Genomic DNA, 21,732 nt, shown 5'->3' on the forward strand with positions numbered 1-21,732 from the left:
CTATATTTTATTTACTTCTAACGTCTGAGTTCTATTAGCGAAAAAGTGATCTTTATTTTTTAACATTACCTACTGACATTAATTTTATCTTGACAATATTTTATCAATTGTATAATTGACGTTGTATTTTAATGAATAATTGTATTTTATTATTTATTATGATTATTTTCCGACTGTTTGACGAAGCTTACAGGCCTTAGTGTTAAGTTACGTTATTTTACCGCTTTTATATATTTCATTTGCTTAACTGTTTACATAAAGGAGATCATCGGTTGAAATTAACTGAGTAAATTAAGTTCATTTATTATTGTAATTCCCAATGTAAGTTAAGTTAATTTTGTAGGATAATTGATTTCAGTTTATAACAGAGATATTTTCTATGTTTACGTGTAAATCAGTTTTATACTACGATGAGTTTTAGTTGGTTAGTTAGTATTATGTTCGCAACCGATGGTCTCCTAGCAAAATGTTACAATATACAATTATTATTATTATTATAACAATCGACCGTGCGCTACTCGTTATTTCGCAAGGTTCGTTATTGACAATGTTGTAAAGATGATAGTATTTTTGATATATCCATCTTATGACTCAACAATATTAATATAATTAGTTTTTTTTTTATTTTAATTGTTAAGTTGATTTAAGTAAATATTATGTTTCTGATTTTATTTGTTTTTATTTTCCTTTTATGACTCGACTGTTTTTTTTTCGATTTACGTAGCAATATTTTTTAATTTTTGGTTCATTTATATTTGGTGAGTGTTCTATTCTGTTTCCTTTTTTTGTGTTTTTATTGACAAAAGACAACGCTAAAAGATTGTTGAATTAAAGGTGGTAGTATTTTATACTTAACGTTATATATTGATAAGCAATATAATCGAAAATTTTATATTTCGTAAAATATTTTTTCCTCAATCGTGCAAATAATTCTAGAGATTTTCGGCCCAATTTCGTTAGTATATAGAATAAATAAAGCATTCTATTCAGTTTTATAGATGGTTTACTAAAAATATAGAAAAAGCATTAGTTTTTTCCGTATTTTATCATAGGTTATTATAGTATATAGTTTCTTCTCCTATTTTCCATATCGGCTTCTAACAAAAGCTGCCAAGTTCTCAATTAGTTCGTAAGCAATAATTACATATTGCATAGAAAACCTTTACTGCCTTAAAGTGTAGGATATTCATATATTTCGCTATTTCATGTCTTCAATTAGAGCTGGCGTAAGTCATGCTTTCCTGTAGTTCGAAATTTCTATTAGGTCATTCTCCTCTTCACAAAACTCATTGGCTAGTTCGAATCCTCTTTCTTACTATTCTTTTAAGCTATCATCGTAGTTATAAGGAAACGGAAAACATCTTTACCTCATAGGTTAAATTTTATGCAAACATCGGTAGTTTGATAGCAGCGTTCCGAATACCTCTTAATGTTTAAAAAGCAATAAAACCACTGTGGCCTCATCATTGTAGATTGGATTCGGACTACCTCATCTTAACGGTAAGATATAAATAACACGCCTTGAATCCTAGGTAAAGGGGCATCGTTACACCCTGTGCCCTCCATAAGTTTTATATTATACTTTGTATTACGGGGTATATTTTTATATTGAACTCATTAATTGCTCAAACATCGGATTATGTTAGGTCATATAGCAAACAATAATACATTTACTTTAATTACTTTCGCCCTCAAACGATTTCAAATATCCTCATTATTTATATTCTAATACGTTTTGAAATATGTTCTATTTAATTTAAAGTTACGGACAAACCTTTCTTACGTTAGTGGCTATCGTTTTAGGTATACAATATGTTGGAATAAATTTAAGTAGAGATAAATGTGCTCTCACTATAATGCAACGTCACCCGCATGCTCAGAATGTCTCGCACATCTTAAATTTATTCGCATATTGGAGGAACGTGCTATAATTTATATAAAAGTTTTTAGCTATGTGGTGGATCGCTATGTGTTCAACGTGCCTGCAAAACGATATGAATACCGATATGAAATGATTACATGTACAATATATATTTACAATCCTGTTAAATGTCTGTTAAACGTTATTAATACCACTGTGGAGCCTTGAGATCCGATATCGATATAAGAGACTCTAGTAATTACCCCTCTTTCAACAAGCTCCATTTATTTCGATTTCATTTGTACCATTGGATTCTATTATAAGCTTTTCTTTAAAACCGATTTTCGCTATTATAATTTCTTAATCTGAATTTCAAATATCAATAACCTCTACATTAATTTCCCATTTTTTTATTGTTTTTACTATTCAGTATTACATTCCGCATATGCTACGAACCATTCATTAATCAGATTTTTTTAACATACATCCATGTTAAATTTCTAATTTGTATCATTGCACAAGTATTAGATCAGAAATTATTTTCTTACTAGTGTCTCTTATACATTTGATATCGGTTTTAGATGTAGTTCAAATTCGGCCCAATAACGTGCTGCGGCCGAAATGCTGAAAAATCTAACATCACGTTAAGCAGTTCGTGCGATTCATAAGTCTTCCGGAAACACGAAATATATGTACGTTTTTGTAGTAGGCGGCATCGGAGAAAAAATCGTTTATAATTTGTTTAAAACGCTAGACAAAAATTTTTATTGGTTTGTTTTTTTAGGGCAAAGTTATCAGTCGTAATTTTGGTACTGCGAATCGACATCCACGCAGTACAGTTAATATATTTAATAAAATAAAAAAATAATAAAAAAAAAATACAAAAAATAATTTAAAAAAACAAAAAAATCTTAGGCTAATAGGTAATTTATCATCATAATACCGTTAAAGATCGTTATATTTTATTCTATGTAAGAATTTTTAATTAATAGTGCATTTGGAAATTATATTATGATAAGGGGATGATAATGTTTTATTGCTTTCTTGTCATTATCTTTAAAAATTACTTTCCTATTGTTTTTCGTCGAAACCTCTTCAACCATTTTAATTTTTTTTCAAACAATCAATATATATTTTTCGTATTATTTTTAAATCTGATTATTTACGTACGTCTATTGGATCATTTTCACAACATTATTATCTAGATATCTTCAACCTGTCTTATTATTTCTAATGGGGCTTCAATTATTATTTAAATTTGAATTTTTAAATTTTATTTTTATACCGTAGGGTAAGAACGTAAGTTGCATTTCAGGCAACTGGTAAAGCATGTACTCGTTACTAACTACCATTTGGTGGGTTGGTATTTAATCTTAATTAATATTGGCCTTATTCAATCGTAAATCATTATAGGATTAGGAGTGTAATAACAACATAGATCATTCCAGACGGTCTTCCAAAAATTGTATGGTAGTTTTTTTTTATGATTTTGTATTTAGGGTAGGTTTAGATTCCCTACTCGGTAGCGACTTCGATAGGTACCTTATGCATTTAGCTGTATTTTATCAAACTGTCTCTGCGGCGGTAGAGCCTGTAGAAAATGTAGCATAGATATAAGAGTATCGAGATAAAAAATCGTTGCGAAAACTGCCTTTCGAGATACCTGATAATTAATTTAAGATGAGAGCGTAGCAGTCGCCACCGCGCTCTTGAAAATAATGGAATATATATCTATTAGGTTCGCAAGTATTTATTTTAAATAGTTGACATGTTGTTGAAATTAATAAAATAGTATAATTCTCGTAAATATTGATGTAAGTTTATAAAAAATATAAAATGTAAAAAAAATTAACAAAAAACAAAAATACAAAAAGAATGTAGCCCAATTAATTACGCTTTATGGTTGATGAATTAAACTGATTTTTTTTTACATATGTTATATTCCGAAAATCACTCTCAGCTACCGTGTTTTTTGTTATGTTCATTTTTGTCAGACTTACTTCCAGTAACTTTGAGTCTATATATTCAAAATCGCTATTCAGGTTCTATCTGCTTGCAAAAAGACGTTTAATTTTTTTTTTTATTTGTTTTTATGGAAGTAAGTTTAATATAGTTTTGTTTATCATTGCTTACTTCGGCAGAATCCGATTCTTTAACATTTATCAACCACATTTTAAAATATACGCACATATTACAAACTGTTATTTAAAGTATAACATTGCTTATGTTAATGGGTTCCGTTGTTAGGGTGGGACCATTAACATCTGAACGGTAGTGGGTTCAGCACTGGGTTGTTACGGTTATGTAACAGCACAGTTAGCTGACCACATCGGAGCGCATTAACATCAAGAAAAGTTGGCTTGTTAGTTATATTAATAACATTTCAAAAAACGTAAAAAAAAATATAAAATATGAAAAAATATACAAAAAAAGTAGTGTTTTGACAAATTCTAGCACTTTATTTAAAAATAAATTTTTATTTCGATGCACCTAAATTGTCGTATTTTCATGGTAGATATTCTATAGTTTTGGTAGATTTTTACAAAAAAAAAATAAATAAATAAAAAAAAATCATTTATTTTCAATACGTTATCTTTATCGTAATGTTTAGATATTAAGTTTTATGACGAGTTGAAAGGACAAAGCTAAGCTTTTACAGCTGATTCCAACATCAAAGCTTGCGGACATAGTATTGTCTATACCATCCACGTAGAAAACATACGTGAAATATATCGTCATTCATTATAACATCTAATGAGACTATTGGATTATTATTGGGCACATACCTAAGTTGTAATAATAAAATCAAGGAACGATCAAAACATCTAAAACACGAGTAGCCTGTACATATTATTGTAATTTAGCGTAATTATGTGTATATCTGTAGATTATATAGCATTTAGATAAGTATTTTTGGTTTTTATGAGTTGAGTTTTTCTTATGACGAGATCAAATTAATGTCCGTATTTAGAATAATTTGTGTGCGATAGCTATATTATAGGCGATGAGTTATCCGTAGATAGGAGATGTGCACGTTTCCCTCTTATGTGTTACCTGAATGTGGGTACTACCTGGTAGTCATTTAGAAACGATACACCTAATGTTTCTACATCAAACATAATATTCCCATAGTAGCCCTATGAGAACCACCTCTAGCCGGCTACGTAACTGTCAATACAAAATGTCTACCTCTAAACCACAGCTGCAATAGTATTTCGAGTCGTCGAAGTTTAGAATTACTTCAGTTTTGATTGTATTATTGCACATAATAATTTTAGTCGGTTTTATTGCACCGGTTTATATTCGGTATAATTTCAGTCGTAGAGTTTAACGTAGAATATAAATAGTAAATAGTGTAATCACGATTCGCAGAGATTTCGCCGTCGAGTGCCATAATTAGCTAACACATAGAGGTCACTTTCCGAAAGACTAGACTAGATAGTGGTTAGGATATAAGTACGCTATAAAAACGGTTATGGTGTTAAAAGAGCAAAGTTAAATTTTTTATTTAAAACTGGGTTTGAATGGGTTTTTCTTTTAATTCAGATCATTATATGGCAATGACGCCATTTTTTTCCATTTTATATAATATTATATGTACTTATTTGGGATTGTTTTTTTAAATACAAATAGCTGTTCGTCTTGGCTCTGCCGGGTGGAGATTTCTTGTAAGTTTTCAATTTTTTATTATATAAGTTAATCTAATCGAAGTGTGTAGAAAACTAACCAAAAATCATTATAATCCGTTCAGCCGTTATTGACACACAAGTGCTGTGAGTGACACGGGCTTTTAAATGTATAATTATGCTTTCTCACCTTAGCACCATGCCGCACATTTATAGTTACGTAAAATAATGCATTTATATCTCTTTAGTAGATAAAAGAGTTATAATACGTTGTTATTTAGTATGTAATTGCTTATAATTTATTATAGTTAGTTACACGGACAGTAGAAATAAGAAAAAATCCCGAGTACCCTGTACATATAGATCTCGGTTGACTTAGGTATAACTAATATATTTAGCTATAACTTTTGTTTTTTTTATAACCTGTGCAAGTTATATATCTTGAGAAATTACTTATTCAGAATACATTTTACTATAGTCATGAATTATTTTTGTTTAACCGGGTAGGTAATGGGGTATTGTTATATCATCAAGCTAAACATTTAAAGGCAAATGCTGAAACGTTAAGAAAAGTCAGCATAGTATTCGATTATGGTAAAGAATAATATCAATTAATACGATAGAAACTAATTAAATATGCGATACTAGCAAAAGGTAATAATTTTCGCGTTTATTATACGTTTTTCATTTTCGTCTTACGATATTACTTCGAATTCAAAAAAGCATTATTCCATTACAATTTCGACATGATTATGCTGTTAATAATTACTGCATTTATTTTTTCATTGAAATGTTAACAAACATTTATTCCTTTACATTACCTATTATCTCTATTCTGAATGTTTATTGTGCATATTTTACTAAATTTTTACTTGCTATAACCGAGCAATCGACAGTATCAAATAAACTTTACCAATATTTCCTATTGCAGCGACGAAACCAACATCAACTCTTGTGTGACACACACTAATTAAAATATCGATACTAAATATTGGCGCCAATTAGAACAAAAGTTAAAATATGTTCTATTCAAAATTAAATCACGGATTTGAAATATATAACGACGATACGACTTTAACCTACTGGCGAGGTTAGAGTTATTTCTGTATCAAGAGGCTACATCCGCGCAGGCGGATAGAGCCTTCCCAGCGCCAGTACGCTAGAAGTCTAGGTGAGGCTACATCCTCATAGACTTCACACCTGACTGCTAAGAGGTAAGATTATCGTGAATCATGAGAGCTGGTAGCCGTTTCGGTGTCAACGCGCACTGAAGCACATAGATGCATTCGGCTATCGTAAAAGCTGTACGGTTCCTAATCAACCTCTTCAAGGACTCGCATCATTCATTTAATTCGTTCTGAAAAACAATCTTATTTGTCGCCCAAACACTCACTTAATTAGAATGTTAGAAATTGCTAGAATTAGAATTTTCGAGTGAGCGAGGCGAAGATATTTTTGTCAGAACTTGAGTTGTGGATGACGCATTGGATTGGACAATCATATTTGTAACGGTTATAAAATAAATTTATATCAAGTATAGATGTATTTTATAGCTATTATTTATACACAATATGAGCACATCGAGGGTTTGAAGTAACTCCGTTAAGATACTTCATTCTAATTAGGTAGGTACCTATTGCCTACAGAAGTATTACTCTTACTCCATTTGGGAACGATCACGAAACGCAGTTTCGTTTTATACACTTAACGTGACACTTATCGATTTAATTTTGTTTTCGGACAGTCTTTAATTTTTGCCTTACAGTTTAGACATTCTTACAAATAGATACGTGACAATTTTTTTCTTTCTAGCATATATCTATAGAATATCTTTGGTCTTTCATCTTGTAAATTAAATATTAGTTCTTAATGATTTTATATAATTATTTTGAACTTTATAACTTTATTATATGACTGTCAACTTGCGAAAAGGCAATAACTAAATGCCGCAATTTTGTAATTGCGAACCACCGATCAAAGAGAATGTCACGGTATAAACTATCATCGTCAGCGAAAAGGGTGCAAATGCTTAAATGTTTTTCTAAATACCCCACGAACCATGATTTTTCAATTCGAATTAATAACAAAAAAAAACCGTTAATTTAAAATTTAATGAAAACTGGATCTACATTTTCTCTAGTTTTGTGTAGGCTATTTAGAAATAAAATTTTATTACTATTAATTAAAAACACAAAAGTAAAAAAAAATAATAAAAAACGTTCACGTAAATACAAAAAAAGGAAATAAAAAAAAAAAATACAAAAAAATTAATGTATATTTTTACATACAACTAAGTAGGATAAGAGTTCATCGATATTACATTTAGATCAATTTCGTGCCTAATGCCTGGAAGTTAGTGTATGATGTATTACAATTTTATGTTGGGTAAAATAAATAATAAAAATATGTTAATTCTATTTTAAAATGCTGTTTCTAGTTTGCTTTACAGTAGCCATTGGAAATACTCTGATTTAACCAATTTAGTATGATACTTTCAAATATTAAAATAATTTCAATAAACACACTTCCAGTCATTACTGCCACAATTGTAGCATCTTAAAAATGCAGATTGGAAATATTAAATTAAGAACATACGACCCTCAAGGGTTGCGACATCAATCAATCACCATTTAGACATACAGATTTCACTCAGCTTGTTAATTTTTTTCAAACGGAATGTTTAATTGAAGAATTCTTATCCAATTCTTGTTGAAGTTGATACCACGATGGGTTCTTAAGTGTAGAGAAATGGTGTGAACTCTGGTTTAAATGGGGCATACAATCGATAATATTTTGAAGTATGTTAGCGCATTTCATTAAGTTAGAATTAATTCACTCATTTTATATGAACATGGTTTTCGCGTTGTGTTGGTGATTTAGCATTCGTTTCCAGGACTCTTGTTTATGTTATAATTGATTATATTCCAAATTTCGTGAAGTTAATCAGTTTTAGGTTATTAATATCGTTTTTCTTCATTATACTCGTCTAGTTTAATTAAAAATCGATTCAAAATGAACTTTTTTGCAATCAACGTGTGTGGAGATTGTTCTTATTGAATCTTTGTTCACGTTAATTTCAAAACTGTGCTTGAATCGGTTTTAATCATTTGAATCTAAATAAAGTGATGACACAAAATTCTGCACTTTTAGTCCTGATATAATTTAAATCACGTCTCATCTCATAACATCATACTAAACATAAGGTATTGTTTCGTAAGATTTTAATTTTAATTACTACCAGAACTACATGTTCGGTATTGCGGCGTTCCATGTACTTATTTATTGAATTAGGATTGTAGGTATTACTGGTTCTATACACGAGACGGAATTAGATGTCTTGGAATATTGTAAGCTCCATGATGCAAATCTACTGACTCGTATATAGATCCTAAACTGTTGATGACTAAATATATGAAATGTTATTACATGTATAATGTTACATTTTTGTACTACTTAATTTTAAGCTTAGGTAACTCATATTACAATTAATTGTATATGATGAATTGATGAAATGATTACTATATTTACTAAATTAGTAATAATGAGTAGCTTGTACAGTTGACGTGTTGTAGTGTTTAAATTAAGCTTTCTCTTCGTCTTTGATGTTTCCTGTATTTCTCTTCTCATTCAATTGTAACTCATTATTTGACTATGTTGACATCGTACCCATTCACAGTCATTAAAACAACCTAGGTATCCGTGATAGATCTCGGAAAAATCTGTGGATTACGTGTTACGTTAAGAACTCTATGACACATTTCGGCATCCTTTACTGTGACGCGGAATGGGTTTTTTAGTTTTGTGATTACTGATTACGTTAAATTAATCTTTTATGTCACTCTGTTTAATTCTTAAGATTTAATTTTTTAACAAATTCAGTTCAAGTGGGTTTAAGTCATGTGTTTATTAATTTATTCCTTGATATTTCATAATAGTTGTAGGTATTGTAAATTTGTAAAAATTAACTTCTGTATTTGGTACCCCATATTTATTTCGTACCTGTATTTTATTTATAATAATAGTTTCTGAAGTTTTATGTTATCACATAAAAAAAATTGTAACAATATTTGGTAAATTTATATATGTTGTACTTCCAAACCATAGTTCTAAGCACCTATTATATTTTACAAAGTTATGTATAATTTCTCCCCATTATACTCTCCCCCCCCCGACTATGCGTTTTATTTTCAACTCCTGTTGTCTTACGTAAAATAACAATATGAAATCTCGACGTCGATAAATGATGAACACTAAATTCATAGAAATAGTTTGAATGATTGAAGCTGAAACGTTTATTCATTCGAAATCAAAATACATACTTAAATATTTACAGACACTAGTTTGTATAAAGAGCCAAAGATGCTAGATAGTCGCTCATATTACTTCTACATTGCATGTACATCTTAATTTGAATAGTGTATAAATCGTATGTAGTAGCTATTCAATTAAAAATTTGATGGGAACGTTTTTGGTTTGAATGGAATGAAAATTGTATATAAAGTTATCTTAGACAGTGTTGCTAAGGTTAAAGAATCAAAAACGAATATCAGATATTTTATACTTATTTTCATCATACTCGGGTATCACCAAAGACTAACCTAAATAGGTAGCTAGGTAATTTTAACTTTTATGTGAGGACACAATGAGATCCTTATAAGTTGGAGGATTAAACAAGGCAAGCAAAAATAATAATATGTTTTTATCTAGTGAAATATATGTCATCCATCATCATCTCATATCTATCTAAATATATTTAATAGAAATAGTGATAATCAATACGTAGTAGGTATTAATAAATTGACCACAAAAACCTGTTCGTAGAATCACACCCATCTTTTGAATTAAACTCCGGTAAGATATATTTATATATTCCGGAATATTTTTAGGTTTTGGGCAAAAGGATTTTGAGATTAAGCAATCCGTCTTAGAAAGAATTTCTATAATATATGTTGAAGATGAAGACGAATTTCGTATGTATGTCTCAGTCTTTATTTACAAAACGATGAGCACAATCAGCTAATACAATATTATTAAATTGTATTTCAAAACTCAATGACGTGTTCTGTCTGCCTAGTTTCAACTTCTTTTTCTTATTTAGCCTATATATACTGCTCTATTTTTTACCACTCTGACTCATTATATTGTGTATATGTATTAGGGTTAAATATTTATACGTTTAATCGTTATGCTTACTAAAAAAGTGAAGTGCCGTGTCCCCTAGTGGGGTATGGGGGAGATGAGGTACACCTGTTTCACTGATCGATTTTTTTACGACTATGCTTACTAAACCCCCTATGAAACTAAATTACGTACAATTTATTTACCTACATACCTACCTATCTAAAAGTAAAAGAATGTTTGAAATCGGTCCAGTAGTTCCTAAGATTAAATTACGCATTGAAACAAACAAACACTTCAGTCTAGTCTCTTCAGTAATATTATGTTAACAGATATATATGCAAGTGTGACCAAAGTAGATAGTAGGTATAAATTTTACTTTTTCTGGTTATATTGGGTTTTGGTTAAATCCGATTGTAAGTACCTTATCAAATGTTAGGTATTCATTATATTTTTTCTTAAGACCTTATCTTCCCCACAATAATATCACATCAACTTTTATCCTTTTTGTTACAAATTACTAGTGGATCTGTCGAACTCCGGAACGCCATATAATATTTCTAGATACATTTTTTCTTGCTTTTCTTACCCTTTGAACCGTCCCTGGACTATTATGAATGCATCAAAACAAAAATTATTAAAATCCTCCCAGCCATACTAAACATTTAGCGAGTTTACCGAACAGCAATTGATTTTTATATATTATATAGATTAATAGACAGGACACGTCATCATCATCATCATCAGTCCATGTTCATGTTCCCACAGCTGGGACACAGGCCACCTATGAGGGTATAGGCCATACTCCACCACACTGGTCAAGTGCGCGTTGGTAGATGTCACATGTCGTCGCACATTCAATTCTTGGATATGCCGGTTTCCTCACGAAGATTTCGCTCACCGTTTTGAGCAGTGATGATGTTACACATGCGCAGATAAATTGAAAAATCAATGTATTTCCTGCACGCTCGCTTGGTCTCGAACCCTGACTGGTCGATTTTAAGTCCGAGGTCCCCACCACAGAGCCACCACTGCTTTTACTGGACACGTAATGGATATTTATTTTCCGATAATAAAGGGATACTCCCTAACAGATGATAAAAATACATTGTTACATACTTGTATTTTAGTTCAATAAAAAACTGTCATTAATTAAAATCTTGTTAATATCCAACGCTCGAAAGAATTCAAATGCTTTATTTTTAAACAAAATTAAAGAATAGATAGAAATCGACCACTCGTCGGGATGCGAACCCGTGTCAGACATGATGACAGACCCGTCTGAGACATGATCACTATGTCTAAGGATAATGAAGAAATGCCTTACAAATTCAATAATATGAAAAACTGAATATATCCTATTAATTATAGTGTATTTCTTCTCTTGCTATGACTCATAAAGGAGGCCTCAGCTACTGACAATAATACGAGAGTGTTCATTTGACTCTATCCTACACCATCTCTCATCGCAGCTTTAAACCTGGAGTGTTCGCAACTCCTAATTCTTTACATCTAACAGTATCTATCTTTTTTTAATTAACCTACATAGTTGCCATTAAAAATGTGTTTTTTTTGTACATTTTTAAAATGAGAATTTATTCAAACCGAGCGTTTAATGTTGTTATAAATAAAAATGCCACATAACTTATGCATACTATATTGTACATCGTATTATAAAATACCGAACAATCATGTAAGATAATTTTGTTACATGCTTACAACTATCCGTATAATTTTGACTAGAGACGTTGAGACATAAGATATTTGATTTATATTTATTACGCTTAAGTATCTGTTAAACACTGAGATTTATCTAAACTTATAAATTATGAAGTCATGTACTTGGACATTGCTTTGTAACATTTAAAACGTCAATTACAAACTCGGTTATACATCTATTTTGTAAACTACGAATAAATAAATTTGAAGCCACATTCTGAAAATACTTAACATTACATAATATTTACATACGTACCTTATCATTTCAATTTAAAACCAAATGACTAGAATATAATTTCCTCATCTTTACAAGATTAATATAGACATATACTACATCTACTTATATACAAATTTTAAAACATATTATTTCTATCCTCGTTAAGTCCACAGTTGAATACAGTATTTCTTAATTTAACATGACAATTACTTCAAAAACGTGACCTATTTGTATAATACAGTGAATTATTAAATTCACTATTTGGTATGATCATTTGGTATTGTTAAGGAATTATCTAGAAAAATTGTTTATCATTCAACAAATAATAATTATTCTAAAAGTGGTTTTCCCTATAGATTTGACGTATTTGTTAGTATTTTTAGTAATAATCTACACTCATCAGTTATTCAAATGTATGGGAACACTTACAAAAATGTTTTTCAATATTAATAAGCATATGCAAATCGTAATCAGTTAACTACATTATTCATTTCTAACATTTAAAGAAGAGAAAATTCGTTGGCGAGACATCTATTCTAAATACATAATTATTTTATAACAAACCTATCTATTGTTAATATGTTTAGGTACTATTACATTTATATGAGAAGTTATAGTTAACTACGACTTATTTAAGTTATTTAAAACAATAGGGATTACTCTACCAAATTACTAGTAGATAAAATTAAACATGGCAAATAAAATAAAATGTTCAACAACGAATTAAAACAATAAAAACACATTTCATTCGGCCATCCGCTTACCTTTTAATAAACGAGGTTATCGAAACAAAATTCTGACTCTGTGCATTCGAAATTACTATAGGCTTTGATTGCTAAGTAATTGTTATTTCTATTGGATGACTGGGGAATGCAAACACTTTGTTTGTTTGATTAACGAGGTACACTTGTGTATTCGGAAATTGAACAGGAATGAAATAAACCGGTTTCGGGAAACATATTAAGGCATAGAAAACGCATTGAAATCAAAATATGAGTTTGTCGAATTACTTTCAGTGATTGTGTGACTAGTTGCCGTTGCCGTGGACTTAACGGTAAGGTCTCCTCTATAAGACCCCATACGCAAAACGCCCTTACTACGATTTGCGCGGTTCTGGCTTAATCAATGTTCAGTACTAAAGTAAGAATTCTGCATTAGGTAAAGCTTATCAATTGGATTGACAACAGCTCCAGAGCCAAGGCTAAGAGGTTCGTGGTTTCCGTGATTAGAATGGTTGTGAGCGTGATGCGTAACTTCTAGGTTCTGTAAACTCATTGTATCTGATGCGCCCTCGTCGAGTTGGTCGAAGTTGCTTCCATCTAGTGATATGTCTGAACTGCAAAAGCTGTCTCCGGAGTGAGCAGGATAATCTATGGAATCAAAAGTTGTCTTAGTATAGTAATTGCTTGATTGAACAAACTCGATTGATATGGATTATCTATATATATAAAAGAAAGTGGTGTTAGTTACACTACTTATAACTGAAGAACGGATTAATCAATTTGGCTGAAAATTTGTGCAGAGGTAGCTTGGACCCAGGAGACGGGCATAGGGTAGTTTTTATCCCGGAAATCCCACGGGAACGGGAACATGCTAGAAAAACCCCGGGTCTAAGTTTCCTGCAACTACGCGGGCATAGCCGCGGGCGGATAGCTAGTTAATAATAGATGATAACTTACCATCAGGCGAGTAAGGCAGGTTGGGATTTAGAGGCTGGCTAGACGCCGAGTAAGACGCATCTAGGCCTAAATAATTTCCATGTTCGCTCGATGGTGATTCTTGTTTGATACTCTTTTCGTCTTTGTCCTTTTCTTTTTCTGCGTTTTTGTCGCCCTCTTGTTTGGCTTTTCGTTGTATCTTTTTCATTTTAGCCCTCTGATTTTGGAACCAGACCTGCACAACTCGCACGCTCAATCCAGTGTCTTTAGCTAATGCTTCACGAACCTTACGACAAGGTTTTGGGCTGACTTCGAAGGAAGCTTTGAACTGTCTTCGCTGAGCTGAGGTCAATATTGTCCGCGGACGTTTAGGGCCTCGTCGGCCATCACGAGGTCTCTCAGAATCATCTATAATCATATCGTCTTCGGCATGCTGCATCAGATACATTTCTTTTTCGAAGTCTTGCCTGCAGAAAATCTGGCCAGCCCTGATGACATATTGCTCTCCCTTTTGTAATGGCTGACAGCACATAACGCACACAAAGCATTGGATGTGGAATACGTATTGCTGCGCTCTCATTACCATTTCCTGAGGAAGCAGTCGGTCGCCGCATCTGGTGCATTTGACTCCGAATAATCTGAGACAAACAGAAATAATGCATATACAAAAATAGGAGGCGCACAACAAATTCGCTGGGCGCATCGCTAGCGTACGCAAGCAGTATTCGCAATGGGCATAATTAAAATGAATCCCTACACAATATTTACCTATCATAGTCTGGTTTGCAGTAAAGCTTCGCATTCCGCGTGTAGCAAGTGTGTGCGAGTGGACAGCCGCACACGCAGCAGCTGAGGCAGTGCTCGTGCCAGGAGAGCTCGCCGACCCGCATCAGATATCGATCTTGGATCTTCTGACCGCAGCCTTCACATATTTCTACTATTTTCTCCCGTTTGATGCTGGCACTAAGCTCTGAAAAAAAAGAAATCTTGTATAGAAAATGGATGAGTTTATTTACATTAGTCTATCTGTGTTATGCTAGTGCATACCGATAAGGATCGGTATTTTTGAAAAAATGATACATATTGTAGAAACAGCTCAATGAACGGTGTTTGAAGTATATCTCAACAAATGAATTCTGCGCTTTCTGTGAATTACGGTAAGACAGCTTATATTCTTAAAAAACGTTACCCGGACAAATGCAGTTCCATAGATATAGTTAATTGTCGTTAAGAGCTACGCAGCCGTATTATATTTTGAGTTTATTAATCTACTATATAAAAATAAGTCGGGTTTTCCTTCCTGACGCTATAACTCCAGAACGCACGAACCGATTTCCACGGTTTTGCATTCGTTGGAAAGGTCTTGGGCGTCGTGAGGTTTATAGCATAGAAAATTCCGGAAAAATTTCAACAGAAAAGCGGGAAAAACGAAGCCATCTGGTGGCGAAACGGAGTTCGCCGAGTTTGCTAGTTTACAATAAAATAAATTGTCATTCTTTAAACTCATACTCTTATTTAAACAAAAAGTGATCAAAAATATTATAAACATAAGACAATACAGAGACAAAGAAAATTAGGTACTAGTCTTAAAAACGCAACTAAGCATACACCAAATTCACGCCCACTCGCACATACATACGCAATTCTTTTTTACTCTCTGTTAAACTTAACTTCTAGCATTTATTTCTAACATATCATATTCAAGTCTAGTAACGTTTTTTAATGAAAAAAACATAAATATATCACATATAAAATAACATATTTTAAAATATTGGGTAATGTTGTAGAATGAAATATTATAGAATATATTTGTTTGCATTCGCAATGGCTTAAACAATAACTAATATTATTTCATCAATGCCTATTAACCTCATATAAAAAAATTTAATTAATGTCTTGTGTGCCTTTGACCTTTTTTTTATATTTTGCATATATACATAAATAAAGCTAAAGAAATTTTATTTTTGCCTATGAATACCGCGATATCTTTTAACTCTATATTTATCCACTTCGAAAGAAGCATGCGATACAAAAATTCATCACTAGTTTACTGGATTCATGTTTCATAGAACAATAAATTTAATAAATAAAAAAATCCGTACACAAGCTCCGGTAAACTCGAAAATTATTTAAGAATAAGACGATCAAAAACAAAGTAATAATAACCACGATTCTTTCATGCCCGTTTGTACGGGAGAATTGAATGCCATCATTTCTCTTTCATGAGCGGCTGGTGTATCTATACCTAGCTGTATAGTTCTGTTGGTAAGACATAGTCGGCGTCTCAAGTCATTTCTTGGGGTGGGGATACACGCCCCAGGAGGAGGAGCTTCGGTCACCCGGGTCACGGATCAAACGGGGAACAAAACGCCGGCGTAAAACATCCCTACCGGATAATCGATGAAGAGTGCGTGCCTGAAATATATTAGGCAACATGACGCATATATGAAAATTCTGATTATGAAAAAATTTATTAACGTTAAATTGCAAATCAATTCTATCATCTCTTAGAGGCTAAATTCGAAACCATTGTTTATTTATCTCTTATAAAACTATTGCCGAAAGTATAATTGCCTCCTTGCACAACACAACTAAGTGTAGGTAATACTTCTTTTCGAAAATATATACCTACTCGATCCTAACGCCAACAACGAGCGACGCCAAAGCGAGATACCATACCATGTATTATTCTAGTACTCTATAAAAATATAGCAGTAAAAGTAAGTAGACTAAAGGCATCGTTTATCGTCCCAGTTATATAGGCGTATAACAGCAGCGTATATATGTATTGTAAGTATGTATATGCAGTAACACACATGCGTATATTGTCTAACCGTGGATCTTCGCTTATCGATTTTGACCAAATGCCGCGTAAAGAATATTCAATGTTTATGTATCTATAGACTCGCTCATTTGCTGAGTGCTCTAATTATGCCATTATTAGTATAATTTGTGTTATAATTAATCATTTTTAACTGTAATATACTAATAACTGTGTCCCTCAATATGAACCAAAAAATATTTATGATCGTGAAAAATAAATACACATACCTACTTCTTAATCAAGATATGAAGAGGAAGTAGATAAGACCTTATTTCAAATATTTCAAATATAAAATCATATCAATTAGCTTACTATAAAGATCGGTTTATCTGATGCGCGAATATTACCATTTAAATTTTTAAGATCCGATAGTCGGGGATTGTAGTAAAAACTCAGTTGTTAAGTAAGTGGTAGGGCCTACTGATAGAAGAAATTATTATATAATATAATCTATAATCTAAATTGAAAAGCCAACAAACGACCCTTCTGAAGATATTGGATACATTCTTACTTCATAAATTTAAATTTTGCAAATTTGGGATAGGAAGGTTGAAAAATAACGGCTCCTAATAAAAAAATAACATATGAAACATATAAAACATGATTAAAAAACCCAATATTCTCAGCAATTTAAATAGTCACATAAACAGTTCTTTTCTTTTGTGGCAACATGGCTTAAAATGTGCTCCGACACGTTAATTAGATCAGTATAATGAATAGCACAAAATAAATGATCGGGAGTAATTCAATATGTGAATAATGTGTTGTAATTAAAATGAAATGGAAATTGTTTCCAATTACACAATACTGGTTTTGTATGCGAATGATATTTTCGATATGTACTTATATTTTGGTAAATTACAAGTTGATAATTGAACAAACAAACAAAATACATTTTGGATTGCTAATCTTCTCGTCACCTTGTTAACTTAATTGAGTAATTTCCACCCACCCATTACGATTAGGAAATGGTATGAAATTTTTATTACCTAGGTTAGAGATAACCTAGGACTCTTGGCGGGATGGTGGATCTTGCGCCTTTAACCGGTTGCCAGTCGCCACTGGCTCTGCCCCAGAGGCGGCACTGCTTTAGCGACCTTTTATTTTATTATAACCAAAGAGTATAGAAATATTAAACTATCCTAAGTAAATTTTTACCACATGTATGACACACGTGCATATATTTAATCACTTTTCTTTATGTCTATGGCCCAAGATCGACCACAAGGCCACCGCTAGTTGAGGTGTCTATTTAGCCAATAAACATTTTGTATTTTATTTATTAATATATTCCATTCAATGTCTTTATAAAATGTAGTATGTATGTGGTAAAATATTAATAACGACATATTATGACTAATTCTAATTTTCATTTGATTACGCTGACAAAGCCGTAGGCGGAGAGATTCTATATTTTAAGTACCTATAAATTTATTGTGAAATAATCAATTGGATAATTTTATGAACTTAGAGAAATAAGATAAATCTATGAAAAAATTAGTAGTGCGTCATTTACGTGTTTCTAGAATGGTCAATATTCTCTTTTTTGCAAATGCTTAAAATTAAATTAAAGCATTTATTTGTTACAGCAATACGATCTTATACTCAACAGCACCTATAACTTTTCTTTAGATATTATATATTATTAGTAATGCAATGTTGAGATATTTTATGAACTTTTACTTTTGTACATTTGACCGAGTCTGATAAGTTTTAGATGTCCAAAAACAAGGGCTTATTTGCATACACTTAGAGGTGCAAAAACTTGTGTACCCGATGTAGGTATTCTCAGATTAATCACAGACTAATACTGCATTTGATACATATTTAGAGCTAAATTAATAATAAGTTACTAAGAACAACAATCTACTTATACAGATAAATTTGGATTATATAAGAAATTGCTTTTTAAATTTGTAAATATAAAATATCTATGAATTGAAAATCTTTGTAGTTTTTCGAAAAGTCAGTTTATAGAAGAGAAATAGAAATATGTTATTATTTTAGACAAATTGAACATATTACGTGAACAATAGGTATAAATTGTGGACAAATAGAAAAAAAGTCACTGACGTCCATGCGGAGATATGTACCAGTCAAGCTTTTAAAATAAGACAAACACAAGAGTAACGCAAACGAAAACCCACGAAGTTATGAGGTAACAAATAAAAAAAGAACACACGTTGAGAACGTCGTTGTTAGAAAAGTCGGTTAAAGACAGATACGGGTTTGTATTTTATCGATCTTATTTGAAATCAGTCATTTCATATAACAACTAAAATCCCAGCGAAATCTCGTGAAACATTTTCCCCACAATGTTCTCTGAATAAATACAAAACAAACAAAGTAATGATCACTTTAAATTTCACTAAAAGGTAAAACATTCAGGGTTTGTGCAATCGAAAAGCGAATAATTTCAATTTGACTGGACCATTTCCTGATAAATAACTCAAATATCTGATCGGAAGCGTTTTGTTTGCATTTATTTTCGGGCACGATTTTACAAATAAATTTCGGTTTTGTTTAAAGTTTTATCTCATGTACATATTATATAATGTAACCCTATTTTAATTACACATCTGTTTACTGTATATTAAGCAAACAATGTTGAAATTAATTTTAATAAAATCAAAAGGTAACCCAGTAAAAAGGTAAGTCAGTACGTAATATCGAAAATCGCTTCTTTTATAGTGATAAGATTATGTAAGGACTAGTCTAAATTTGGAGTTGGATATATCCGCTAGGATCAGGTTTTCCAATAGAGCCGTATTCAACCTCAGAGCTCCCGCAAATTTCGAAGAAAATTTTAAGTTTCCTAAAAAGCTTAAAGCTTTTCCTTAAAAGCTTAGAATTTGGCTTGGAGGTAGTTAATAATTACTGGAGGGCTAGGGTAAGAAGGTTTGAGAGATATCGCAAATTTGAATGACAGCCCTGCACTTATAGTGCTAAAAATATAAAGGGAATGTCGGTAGCCTGTTTGTTGAAAAGTTTGATGTCCTTCAAACTTGATAATTAAACTTCAATGTTGTTGAGCTCCACTAAGTATTCGTACTTTATTGCAACAGGCACGGACTAGAGGTGACTAAGGGTTTTTACAGATTGGTACTAGGGCTCAGACGTTTTTCTTTGTATTATAGATTCAGAATTGTTGAAAAAATGAAGAGTTTGTGCATAGGAGACAATTACGAAATTAACATTTTGACTGGGCTCCAGACCGCCACGCGCACTCTGTTTATTTCTTTATATTTGTAATCTTAATAATGAGTGTCATCCTATGGCTGAAAATTAGTAACGTGAAGAATTTTACCACATTGACTGAATGGACTATTATATGTTAAGTATAAAAGTTGAAATTATAATATTAACACCTATATAAGTCATTGCATCAAGTTAATGATCGGTCGGCTTTTTTATATTCAACTCGATAATACGAACCGTGGCTAAAAGTACATTATGGTACTTTAGGCGTGGTACTATATATACTATTACCATATACAAATTAAAATTCTGCACAATATTTAACAAACATTGTAATTTTTTTCCCAGACTTAATTTATGACTCATCTGTTTCTATTTTAAATAAGACAAAATCTAATTAAACAACTTAGTATATAGTCTATACATATCCAAGCAGATATACAAGACATCTCCACAACAATGCGGACGAGGTAGTTGGCTACAGCTTATAAATGTTTAATACAATAATTATTTAGTTATAATTTAATAATGGATTTAAAATTAATATTGAATGTTTATATGTATGTATAGGTACTAAGATATTACAAATATATTATATGCAATTAAGTATGTGTATACATACATATATGTTTGTTAAGGCAAGAAAGTTACCGTCGGCATCGACCAGAAACATAGACAGGAAGCGGAAATGCATTAAAATCCTAATAATATGCCAATTACGTATCTAACTTATGCACTAAGATTTGTAATACATATCTACACCAACACAAATTCTTGTGTACAAGGAATTATCAGCAATTTACCAGTAACTCGTTGCTTAATAATAATTATTAAATAGCTCTTCAAATTGCTTATTGAAATACAATGAATAAAAATGTTATCATCATAACTGGCTAATAATAATTATTTTACTGTAGACAACGATTTTAGAATAAATACTTAAAAGTTTTTTCCCTGATTTTGTATGTCATTTCATTACGTATAAACAAATCAAGTGTGACGTTTGTGAAGTAACTTTATCTTTAGAGTACATTAAAAATAAAATCTTCGCTGACTAAATTGATCGACAGGAACACAAGGCAAATATAAAAGTCTAAAATTAAACACATATTTATAAAAACTTCGCAATTTCATAAAAAAAAATCACTTCCACTGACCTGTTCTCCCTGCACAGGAGAGCGGCGGCTGCATGCCCTCCTGCATCAATCCCGAATTAATATTCGTGTAAAACTCTAACATTTTTTTCATATAAACTGAGTGACACACACAACGCGACCTCCGCGCCGGCCGAACGAACAGTGACGTCGACCGGGCACCCTCAGTCCTCACCGCTTCAGCTCCCATTCTTATCCCGCCAATCAGGACCCCTTCGTGCGACTCCGCCCAAAAGTCTAACCCAACCTACCTATTATACAGAAAGCTATTATATTTTCCCGCTGCGATACGGCGACTAAATGTTTTTTTCCGACCAAAGGAAAATTCGGCAGTGTTGCTCTGATTACGACCGCGAA

General features: G+C 31.7%; 1 protein-coding gene across 1 annotated transcript; it reads right to left on the reverse strand.

Annotated features, from left to right (window-relative positions):
* Positions 1-13,413: 13,413 nt before the first annotated feature.
* LOC119835681 (LIM homeobox transcription factor 1-beta) lies at positions 13,414-21,503 on the reverse strand. Its single transcript, XM_038360650.1, has 4 exons — positions 21,379-21,503; positions 14,968-15,169; positions 14,221-14,837; positions 13,414-13,911 (listed from the first exon to the last, which is right to left on the reverse strand). The coding sequence occupies exons 1-4, from the start codon at positions 21,467-21,469 to the stop codon at positions 13,664-13,666; spliced, it is 1,158 nt and encodes a 385-aa protein (XP_038216578.1). The 5' UTR covers positions 21,470-21,503; the 3' UTR covers positions 13,414-13,663.
* Between the last annotated feature and the right edge of the window lie 229 nt (positions 21,504-21,732).

The sequence above is a fragment of the Zerene cesonia genome, chromosome Z (assembly GCF_012273895.1).
Source record: "Zerene cesonia ecotype Mississippi chromosome Z, Zerene_cesonia_1.1, whole genome shotgun sequence".
Taxonomy (NCBI): domain Eukaryota; kingdom Metazoa; phylum Arthropoda; class Insecta; order Lepidoptera; family Pieridae; genus Zerene; species Zerene cesonia.

Bases quoted from the DNA above. Each gene is read 5' to 3' on its own strand.
- LOC119835681 (XM_038360650.1), bottom strand. From the start codon at position 21,469: ATGAAAAAAATGTTAGAGTTTTACACGAATATTAATTCGGGATTGATG. The intron at 15,170-21,378 runs GTCAGTGGAAGT...CTTTTTTTTCAG, and splicing joins CTCCTGTGCAGGGAGAACAG to AGCTTAGTGCCAGCATCAAA. The intron at 14,838-14,967 runs GTAAATATTGTG...TGTTTGTCTCAG, and splicing joins TGCAAACCAGACTATGATAG to ATTATTCGGAGTCAAATGCA.